The sequence below is a fragment of the Lycium ferocissimum genome, chromosome 11 (genome assembly GCF_029784015.1).
Source record: "Lycium ferocissimum isolate CSIRO_LF1 chromosome 11, AGI_CSIRO_Lferr_CH_V1, whole genome shotgun sequence".
Lineage (NCBI taxonomy): Eukaryota > Viridiplantae > Streptophyta > Magnoliopsida > Solanales > Solanaceae > Lycium > Lycium ferocissimum.
The window spans coordinates 42,019,207-42,030,553 of NC_081352.1; the positions used below are offsets into that span (position 1 = coordinate 42,019,207).

An 11,347-nucleotide genomic window follows, 5' to 3' on the forward strand; every position below is an offset into this window, starting at 1 on the left:
GTTTAGAAGACATGGATTTACGTTGAAAAAAAACTAGTTGCTTCTGTAAAGAGTTGATGTCGGACATATAAGTTCACAAACGGTTTGGCAACCTTGATCACGTTTACATTTAGATTGTCAGGAATGATTTTCCATGCTGCATTTTAGGCTAGACTTTTCTCGTCAAACATAGATTATTTGCAGGTATCGTAGTAATTTCATAAGTATGTTAGCTTGTTTTTGTAACACAACGTGCGGAAATAATTTTTGACCATCTAATAGTAAGGTTCCATTGAATTTTGTTATTCAAAAAAAAAAAAAAAAAAAAAAGAAAAGAGGCTTCAGTCCCCTTGGCCTCTGCTTCAGTCTTGTGTGTGCAGAATTTTAAACAAATTATGTTGGAATGGGTTTAATGTGCAGATAATTGACTACTATGCGAAAAAAGAAGCCTTGGATTATATTTATGATCTCAAACAACATTTTGAGACGTTGAAGTAGTATCACTAAACTATACCCATGTCAATAAATTGTCTGATTCAATTAACAGTTTAACGTGCAAGTCAGACAAGACTTTGTTTGATTTACTATTTTGCTAACTCAGACTTTAGCGTAGTCATACCTTCCTTAGAATCTGCTTTTCTCAACCATGATATTTAATACACCAAGCAATCTGTTTAGATAGCTGCTGTTTTTAAGTGGTTTTAATTTCACTCTTTACTAGTACAAGAGTCATTTTTGAAGTGCAAAAGAGAACAAGGCTGATGGCCTATTCGTTCTGCACTATAATCACGCTCCTAGTAGTTTAAGGTTCTTATGCTTATACAATTTCCTTGGTACATAACTAAGCTTGTGGGAAACTAATACGTTTCTATCTTTTTTTGGGGAAAAAAAGTAAATAAAGTCACTTGGAAGCTGCCACGTCTTCCTTCTGTTGGAGGTTCCTAAAAATGATAACAAAGCGAAAAATTATTATGTTTTCATTACCAGAATGAAAGACAAGAAAATAAAACAGGAAAAACAGGTCAAACTAAAACTCTTTCTACAAAAGTCCCCACTTCGCAGTGATGCAAAGCGACAGAGAAATAGTTGATCTTAAAATTCAAAGACTTAAGTACAACCTAATGAGTGCGAGCACTTGCAAATAATTCCAAGTAAGAAAATACATATATTGGAGGTATCACACCACAAGTTGAGAAGTATTATGTGGTTTTGGGCTGTTTATTCAAATATCAATTGTTAGGAGTACGTATGTTTGGAAAGAAATGGTGTTTGAATGGGAAATATATATAGTTAGAATCAGAAATTTAAACTTGCAATATATTAATACTCCTTAGTTCGAATTTAAGTGTGTTAGTTTTCTTTTTGGTCTGTCCAATAAAGAGTGTCTTTCTATATTTGTTAAACTTTCACGCAAACTCCCATTATATGATTGATGATCAAAGTTATACCGTTGATGTCCGAGCCAACGAGAAAGTTGGTAGAGTTGCACAGATTCATTTGCAGCATGGCAAGTTAGTAGCATATGATTGCGAGGCCTCACCATCCATGCAAATCTCATACACAACATCGAAAATACACACAATACTGCATGCAGTCAAACACACAAAAGGTAAGTCAAAACTTTAAAGAGATTTTTTACACCATCAAGTTAAGAATTAGCTTATAGTAAGCCTAATATGAAAACTTCAAAAACAAACATGTTACGCCCTGTCAAACTGCACTATTAGTGTACAAATTTCATTGCCTTACCAGTGATTATAACTTCAGCTTAATTTCAAGATTTAGAGATGGAACAATTTTGAGAATGAGGAAATCAATGGAACAATTTTGAGAATGAGGAAATCATTCATGTACATAGAAATCAAAAGCACGCGCAAGCTGCAGAAGGTGTTAAGTATTTCAAAAGTTATGTCTCACATATGGAGGCAGACCTAGGATTTCAACAAAGGAGGAGTTACTAGTATTTAAGGAAATATTATACTGCAAAAATAATTCTCTTTTTTTGTATTTATATAAATCCTCTCGACATAAAGAAAGCTTTAGCATAGTGACAACGATTGCTCAAAGTTTGAATCTAACGTGTTGCATTCTTTTTCTCTCTTATTAAAATTCTTAGTTCTGCTAAGTATTGAGAAATGAATCTGCCATGTATATAGCTCACCTGCAGTCATGTTGCCAGATATTGTGTCTGGGGGCTTATTTGCATCCATCATTCCCTAACATAATCAATTTGTTAATATTTCAGTCCATCTTTTATAGTGAGATGTGACTTGAAAGAATTAGATGATGAAGGGAATAATGCATACAGAGATGACAAATCCCCAGTTGGCCATAGGACCCCAAAAGTGAGTTGTTTTAGGACCCATAGGACTGTTCAAGTATGCCCGGATAGATTCCATGACTTTGTATTCTCTCTGCATATAACAAAACAAAATACAAGCATTTCAAATTGTTCACCAAAAGAATATATATATGCCGCCACTCAAAGGTGTAACTAGTGGGAAAGATTATGGGAGATTAGTATTCAAATTCCAGTAGCGATAAAAAACAAATATCAGGTGATTGTCTTCATTTGACTAAGCCTGGGTGGACAGATTGTTACCTAATAACTGTGGTGGTGGAAGCTAACAAATTAGTCGAGGTGCGTCCAAGCTGACCCAAATTCAACTACGTACTAATAAATAAGAGAAGAAGATATCCGGTTGAAATTATAATATGAATACAGACTTTCATTAGGTGTTGGTATACCAAGAAATGCAAAACAGATCACTTTCCTCCTAAAAACTCTCCTGTGCACTTTAAGAACTCCACCAAGATTTGCATGACATATGACCTTCTTTTCTAGCTATGATGCCGAAAGAGAATAAATAAGGTTCTGAATAGACATGCATTCTATGATTTAATCAAGGGCACCTTTAATCAATTGTATTCGAAATCAATTTTCTTAATCTATTATGTAAGCATATAGAAGAAACATTATGCTTATTTAAATATCATTCAAATTAATCAAAAGTATGTTAATAATAGCACCCATGAAACAGACTTTTAACTCAAAGAAGGAGATTGACTATATGAAGCAGTAGTTCTACGCAGGTATAATCTCTATACCCAACTAATCTAGGCCGATTGACTTCAATAATGTTAGAAAAAGGCAAAAAGTAAACTACAGCTTATCGCTAATCCCTTAAAAGCATATATGGGCAAGTGTATGGTTTTTGTTTTTGTTAAGATTATTGATTCTCTAAGTAAAAATCAAATATAAGCATGCTTTTTCAACAGCAAGACGTTTCTTCATCTCTCGTTATTACATATAGTTTCTGGATAAAAAAATTAATTGGAATATCTGGAAAGGAAAAGCGAGAAAGGGAACCATTTGTATCTTTTTTAATACGCTAGTCCAGATATATATGTTGTGACAAGAAATCTATGAGAACTTAAATAACTCTATGAGTGAAACCATAAAATGTTAGGAACAAACTTATAAAGGAAATGGAATTACCTTTCTGTGAAGTACTAAAAACCAAGATGTCTTCTATATACTTTGTGCAAACTTAATCTTAATAAACAGAGCAACGAAAAATTAGATGAAAGGGCTTACCAGTTGTGTCATGCATGAGACGTGCAAGCAAAGCACTTGAAACGATGATTACTATTAGTGTATATATACTTGGAGATGGAGAAGCATGAGGGTATGGATTTATATTTTGTGATTTGAGAAGGTAGGTAGCTATATTCAGAATTTAATATTGTGGGTTCTAAATTAAACGTGAATTTTTAAATACATAATTAATTTTACCCGCAAGGGTGGTGAGTTGGTGGAGCAAAGATCTCTCAAATGGGAGGTCTCTTCAAATGGGAGGTCTCGCGCTTGTTTGAAATGCCGTTTATCTCTTGTGTTTTTTTATTACACAAGAAAGCAGATTTACAGTAGATACGAGAAAAAGAGCGCTTTTTTAGAAACTGCACAATTGAATTTATCTCTCTACGAGGATTCGATCCGTGGTTTTGCGATAAAGTCCAATATTACACGAACTACCTACGCATTAAGTTGTGGGTTCTCATGATTATACTCTTCCTATATTTTCCAATATAATTGTAAGATCTACGGTGGCGGAGAACCCACACCATCACGTAGATCCGTCCCTTGTCATAAAAATAAAAATAAATACATAATTAATTTTATTTAAACTTGTTTTTTACACATATATGTATGGATACGTTTTGATTTTGAAGCACTGAATTCTGCTGAAATCGCAAACCAGAGTTAGGCAGAGGAAAAGGCATGAATGCATCATTCATTACCTTACGGCTGTCTTTGCCTGAAAAGTCATCCTCATGACTGATGTTTTATTTTGTTTTGTAACTAGAAAAATCTTTGGTCACGTCTCAAGAGATGAAGACAAAGGGAATGATTGTTTTTTCTGGTAAGTTGGGAGTCCATTTTCTAGCCTAATTTTTCTTTAATGTTTGTCCAAATGGTTTGCGTACGTTGCCAAATTTTTGGCCAAATTTTAAGACTTTTCTAGCCTACCTGCATGATTGCCAAGTGTTCACTTTACATTTTGAAGGTTGAGATTAGTTTAAAGTTTAAACTGTTACTAATAATTGCACCTACGGTCCAAAAAAATGTTTGCACACAAATGGATGAACTTTGTTTAAACTATTTAATAATTCTAATCTACATCCTGATTATATTATAAGAAACGGGTTTGCAACATTTTTTTTTAAAATTTTTTTAAAAAAAGTGAGTTTACACACATGTCATCTCAATCCACTCATGATTCTTCCGCTTATTCATCCTTATCTTCCACGCAATACATGAGTTGTTTCTTCCAGCATACACGGTTTCATCTCACCTCAAAATTTTATTTTTATTTTTATAAAAAAGGTGACAGATTAAAGGAAGAAAAATAAATAATACATAAGTTTGTTACAACTCTTAATTTATCTCAATCTAATATTAGGAATCAATCAATGTGACATTTCAGTTCAATTAAATATTTGATATTAAACAAAAGAAAATTAAAAGGAAAAACGAGCTCAAGAAGAGGAAGTTGCACATCTCGGATTTCTTCTGCATTCAAATGGATGAAAAATTAGACAAAAGGTTGTGAGTAAAAGTTGCAAAAATGTGCGGGCAAAATTGCTTTTGGATTGGGGCACCTTCGGGTGTGGTTAAATTATTGAGGAGGCTCTAAGGATTTAAATGTCCTTCTCGGTAGCAGAAGATACGCGTGCCGTACATTCTTTTAGTGCGGAAAAATATTTGCGGGTTTATTCCACAAATAAGCAACAGACGCGCAACGGAGTTTTCCTTGAAACTTTAAAAAAAAATTGCTTTTGGATCGTAGGTTAAATTATTACTCTCTAAGTTCAATATAAGTGTCATCTCTAGCAAAACATATTTAGTTACCTCAAGAATTAATATTGTTTCCAATTATGCCCCTAACATCAAAAAAGTTACCCTCTTTAATATTGTTCAATGCTCAAAAACCATATAATATATAAGGATAGTTTAGTAAACTCCACATCATAATTATTAATTTCTTAATTGATATAATTTTTACTAAGATAATACTTATTTTAAATCGGAGGGAGTAATAGTTTAAACTAAATCTCAACGCAATCATCTACCACTTCATTGAGAAAAACTTGAGGAAACTCTATTGGAGGGATCTCATCCCCACATTATCACATCATTTCCCTGTCCAAGGAGCGTTTAGACAAGGATAACCGGGACACGTTACATCATTTTTATGACAATTGACACCTGTGGATAAACTAGTGGAATAAGCCCCGGCTGCGTCCAAACTAATGGGGATAATTTGAATGTGGATGACTTATGTACAAAAATATGACTCTAAGTAAGCGTTTGGCCATGAAAACTAAATATTTTTCACTTTTGGAATTTTAAAGTTAGAGTTAAAGATTGAGTTGTGTTTGGTTATAGTTTTTGCAAATAATATTTGGTTGTTTGAATGTATTGAAAGTGAAAAAAGTGAAAAAAAAGAAGTAAAAATATGATTTTAGGTGTTTTTTAAATTTCAAATACAACTTTATTTCACGGCTAAACGTTGATTTCCAAATTTTAAAAAATAATTTTTCGGAAAAAGGTAAATAATTTTTTTGAAAAAAAGGTGAAAATTTCTAATGGCCAAACGGGTCCTTAAAAATTGCTTAAATTCACTAAAATGCATAACAACAAATAATACAAAATATAATCTATTAAGGATAAAGGTGGATGATCCGCAAAGAGTCATACCATGGACTAAGGGGTAAAAGTGAGCCACAAAAAGTCAATACGATAGACCAACTACAAAGACCCAAGTGGCTTTATAGTTGAAGTTTCCATGTTATTGGACTACAAAACTTTGTTATCCTCACTTATAGATGTTTGTTTCCCATCCATGTTAAACAGCTTATGTTTATCACTTTGAACAAGCTGTACATATCGTTTCAATGTCAAGCTTTCTACATGTAATTTAATTTCTCTAATCACATAAATTTTCCTTCAACAGTTTGTTGCATGTAGCAATATCAAACTTCAAAGTTCAGAGGTAAAAGAAGCATTAAACTATTTAGCACGATCAATCTTCATCATTTTGAGTAACTTGCAATTTTTTAGTTTCTATTTTATAGTTCAAAGATATCGTTTAACTATATTTATGTCTTGTATACAATTCTATTGATTGACACGAAGCACGTGTACAATTAATCTAGTATAATAATATGATATGATAAACAAAATTAACCAAACGTATAACATTCAATGATTATTTACAATCAAGTAAATAAAATAATCTAAATGAGCTTTCACTAATCAGAACTACTTTCCTTTATCCCAATTTATATGAAGGGATTTGAAGTATCAATAACAAAACTATTAGCATGATATTGTGAATATTGGAAACATAAATAGAGATACTCTAGATATATAAAAATATACTTAAGAGATATTTTATACTTATTGTAGAATATTATATAGCATTAACTATAGAATATTTGGTAGAATTTACATTAAGTGTAGGATATTTTGCTTCCTTTTATCTCTTATTCGTCTTATGTATAAATATCTATATAGTCTGATGTATTAGATCAACAAATTGAGATAGTCATTCTTCAGTTTCTCTCTTGTTTTTCTCTGTTCTTGACATGGTATCAAAGCCTTCTCGCTTTGATTCATAGAGTTCTTGGTCTGTGGTTTACTTTCAATTTTTTTTTTTTTTGAAAGTCTTTTTTGTCTTCTTGTTGGTCAACAGTTAGTCCTAAACACTTAGGGCTCTTGGTCTTAGTTATTCAAGCTATTTTTTTTTTTGTATCATTGTGTTTTTTGATTTTCGGTATTCAAAAACATGACTTCACATCGCCTTTGAGTCCTCTAATGTTCGTTTCACTGGAAACAAATATTCTACTTGGGAATTTCAGTTTCAACTATTTGTCACTGGAAAAGAATTATGGGGCCATATAGATGGGAGTGATCCTGCTCCTACTGATCCTATAAAGTTAAATCAGTGGAAGGTCAAAGATGCTCGGGTGATGACATGGATTTTAGGGTCAATTGACCCTCTTATTGTCCTTAATCTCAGGCCATAAAAGACTGCAAAGTCCATGTGGGATTATTTACAAAAGGTTTACAACCAATACAATAGCAAGAAGACGCTTTTCAACATTTAGTACATGAAATTGCTAATTATTGTCAAGGAGATCTCTCTGTTCAAGATTATTATTCTGGATTTTAGAACTTATGGGCTGAATTTACTGATACTGTTTATGCTAAAATACAAGCTAAGTCTCTCTCAATAATTCAAGCAGTTCATGAGCAAAGCAAGCGAGATCAATTTTTGATGAAATTGTTTTTTAGAGTGTTCGCTCTAACTTGATGAATCGTGACCGTCTCCTCCTCGATGTACGTTTAGAGGAATTACTTCGTGAAGAGCGGCGTTTCTCACACAAAACACTTTCAAGAAAGAAAATGTTGCCATTGTTGCATTTGTCGCTCAAGGAAAAAAAAAGGACGAGATATGAGCAAAAACTAATGCAAGATTGCAAGCAATACGGTCATATTGCTAGCAATTGTGGTAAGAAGTTCTGCAATTATTGTAAATAACACGGGCATATTATCAAAGAGTGTTCCACACGCCCTCAAAATCGTAGGACTAATGCTTTTCAAGCTGGAATAAATGGTTCCACTTCTGATATGTCATCTCCAACTGGAACTAACAACCAGTTTGCTTCTCCAGCAGCTGGACAAGTTCTTACTCCTTGAAATGGTACAGCAAATGATCGTGTCAGCCTTTTCTGCTTTGGGGCTACGAGGTAACGATATTAAATCTAATTTTTGGCTTGTTGATTCTGGTGCTTCAAATCATATGACCAACTCAACTAGCATGCTACAAAAAGTTCGTGAGTACCACGGTCCATCACAAATTCAGGTTGCCAATGGTAGTAATTTGCCCATTACCAAGGTTGGGGATATTACTAAAATTTTCAAGAATGTTTTTGTATCACCAAAGCTCTCCACTAGTCTTATTTCTGTTGGCCAATTGGTAGATAACAATTGTGATGTGAATTTTTCTCGTAATGGTTGCCTTGTGCAGGATCAGGTGTCGGGGACGATAATCGCGAAGCGGCCTAAAGTTGAAAGATTGTTTCCTATATGTTTTTTCATTCCTCGTGTTCTATCTTTTGCTTGCACTTTTACAGCCAAGAAACTGAGGTTTGGCATAAGCGTCTAGGACATCCAAATTCTATTGTGTTGTCTCATCTATCAAATTCTGGTTTATTGGGAAATAAAAATTAATTTTCAGCTGCTTCCTTTGATTGTTCTACTTGTAAATTAGGCAAAAGTAAAACTCTTCCTTTTCCTAATTTTGGTAGTCATGCTGCAAAGTGTTTTGATGTCATTCATAGTGATTTTTGGGGCATTTCACCAATTATTTCTCATGCTCATTTCAAGTACTTTGTGACATTCATAGATGATCATGGTCGGTTTACATGAGTGTATTTTTTCCGTTCCAAATCTGAGGTATTTTCTAAATTCAAGACATTTTTGGCTTACATTGAGACTCAATTTTCTACATGTATCAAAATATTAAGATCTGGTTCTAGTGGAGAATATATGTCTCATGAATTAAAAAACTTCTTGCTTGAGAAAGGCATCGTTTCACAATGCTCTTGCCCATATATGCCACAACAAAATGGGGTTGCTGAACGTAAAAATCGTCATCTTTTGGATGTCACTCGTACTTTATTGATTGAGTTCTGTCCCATCTAAATACTGGGTTGAAGCTTTGTCTATTGCTGTCTATTTAATTAATGGGTCGCTATCTAAAGTGTTAAATTTTGATTCTCCATATTATCATCTTTATCACCAAAATCCTAGCTGTGATATTTTTCATATATTTGGTTGTGTTTATTTTGTGCATCTTCCTCTTTCTCAACATAATAAACTTTCTGCTCAGTCTACTAAATGTGCTTTATTGGTTATAGTACTTCACAGAAAGGGTTTATTTGCTATGATCCAAGTTCTAACAAATTTCGTGTTTCTAGAAATGTGATTTTCTTTGAGAATCAGTATTTCTTTCCTACTAATGTTGAGTCATCTTCTGTTGCTTCTCTACTTCCTACTTTTGAGGATTTGTCATCTACTTCAAACCTGGATTTGTGTATGAATGACGTCAACCAACTTTGCCCCGTCCCGAGACTGATCTGCCACTTGAGACTGCACCATAACTAGAATCTGAGATTTCATCAAGGCGTGCCACTCTTGAGCCTACTCGGCGATCTACCAGAGTACGAAATACGCCTAAGTGGTATGGTTTTTCTTCTACTTTATCGACCATTTCTATTCCAACTTGTCACTCACAAGCTTCCAAGCATGCATGTTGGTAGAAAGCAATGGAAAAAGAACTTTTGGCTCTTAAAGAAAATAACACATGGGACATTGTTTCATGTCCTTCAAATGTCCGGCCAATTGGATGTAAATGGGTTTATTCAGTTAAACTTCATTCTGATGGAACTCTTGATCGGTACAAAGCTCGCTTGGTTGTTCTTGGTAACAAACAAGAGTACGGTGTGGATTATGAGGAGACTTTTAAACCAGTAGCAAAAATGACTACGGTGCGAACTATTATTGCCATTGCTGAATCACAAAACTGGCCTCTTCATCTAATGGATGTCAAGAATGCTTTTCCCCATGGTGATCTGAAAGAAGATATTTATATGAAACCTCTACTTGGTTTGTTTTCATCACTAACATCAGATGTTTGCAAATTGAAGTGAACTTTGTATGGATTAAAACAAGCTTGCAGAGCTTGGTTTGAGAAGTTTCGATCTACTTTGCTACAATTCTCTTTTAAGCAGAGTAAATATGAGTTGTCTTTGTTTATTCGGAAAACGTCTACATGTGGTGTTCTTCTTTTGGTATATGTAGATGATATTATTATCACAGGAACTGATTCTTAATTAATCACTAGCATTCAGTAGCAACTTAAGGATTCTTTTCATATGAAAGATCTCGGTACTCTTACATATTTTTTGGGGTTGGAAGTTCATTATGATTCTTTAGGTGTGTTCTTAAACCAACACAAATATACTCAGGATTTAATCGCTTTGGCTAGTCTTCAAGAATCTTCCTCTGTAGATACTCCATTGGAATTGAATGTAAAGTATCATCGTGAGGAAGGAGATCTTCTGCCTGATCCAACTTTGTTTCGATAATTAGTTGGGAGCCTAAATTATCTTACTATTACTCGGCCTGATATCTCTTTTGCAGTCCAATAAGTGAGTCAATTTATGAAGGCTCGCCATGACCGATATCTTTGCGTCCAATAAGTAAGTCAATTTTGGTGATTCGTTCGTCGCATCATTCGATATCTCTTGGGAGCATTTACTCGTGGATTATTCTTTCGTAGTGGTTCTCCTATTCGGCTTAATGCTTTCAGTGATTCTGATTGGGCTGGATGTCCTGACACTCGTCGTTCGGTCACTGGTTGGTGTATGTTTCTTGGAGAGTCCTTGATATCTTGGAAGAGTAAGAAGCAAGACCGTGTGTCAAAATCTTCAACAGAGGCTGAATATCGAGCCGTGTCTACTGTTTGCTCCGAGGTTGTTTGGCTTCGTGGATTACTTGCTGAGATTGGATTTCCTCAATCTAATCCTACTCCTCTCCATGCTGATAATACAAGTGCCATTCAGATTGCAACTAATCCTGTTTATCATGAGAGGGTTTAACACATCGAAGTAGACTGCCATTATATATGAGAAGCTGTAGATAATGGTGTCATTACTCTTCCACACGTGTCTAGTGATCTTCAAATAGCTGATGCATTTACAAAATCCATGGCACGACGACGTCATCAGTTTCTAG

At 34.1% G+C, this 11,347-nt stretch overlaps 1 protein-coding gene across 4 annotated transcripts; it reads right to left on the bottom strand.

Moving 5' to 3' along the window:
• Window positions 1-598: 598 nt before the first annotated feature.
• LOC132037065 (mitochondrial pyruvate carrier 1-like) lies at window positions 599-3,798 on the bottom strand. Of its 4 annotated transcripts, none has more exons than XM_059427499.1 (5): window positions 3,578-3,734; window positions 2,286-2,393; window positions 2,141-2,195; window positions 1,428-1,563; window positions 599-920 (listed from the first exon to the last, which is right to left on the bottom strand). In XM_059427499.1, exons 1-5 carry the CDS (start codon window positions 3,587-3,589, stop codon window positions 881-883), a joined length of 351 nt encoding a protein of 116 aa, XP_059283482.1. In that variant the 5' UTR covers window positions 3,590-3,734; the 3' UTR covers window positions 599-880. The 4 variants fall into 4 exon arrangements, with proteins under 4 accessions (XP_059283482.1, XP_059283483.1, XP_059283485.1 ...); XM_059427500.1 differs by lacking the exon at window positions 3,578-3,734 and adding an exon at window positions 2,707-3,437; XM_059427502.1 differs by lacking the exon at window positions 3,578-3,734 and adding an exon at window positions 2,582-2,636.
• Between the last annotated feature and the right edge of the window lie 7,549 nt (window positions 3,799-11,347).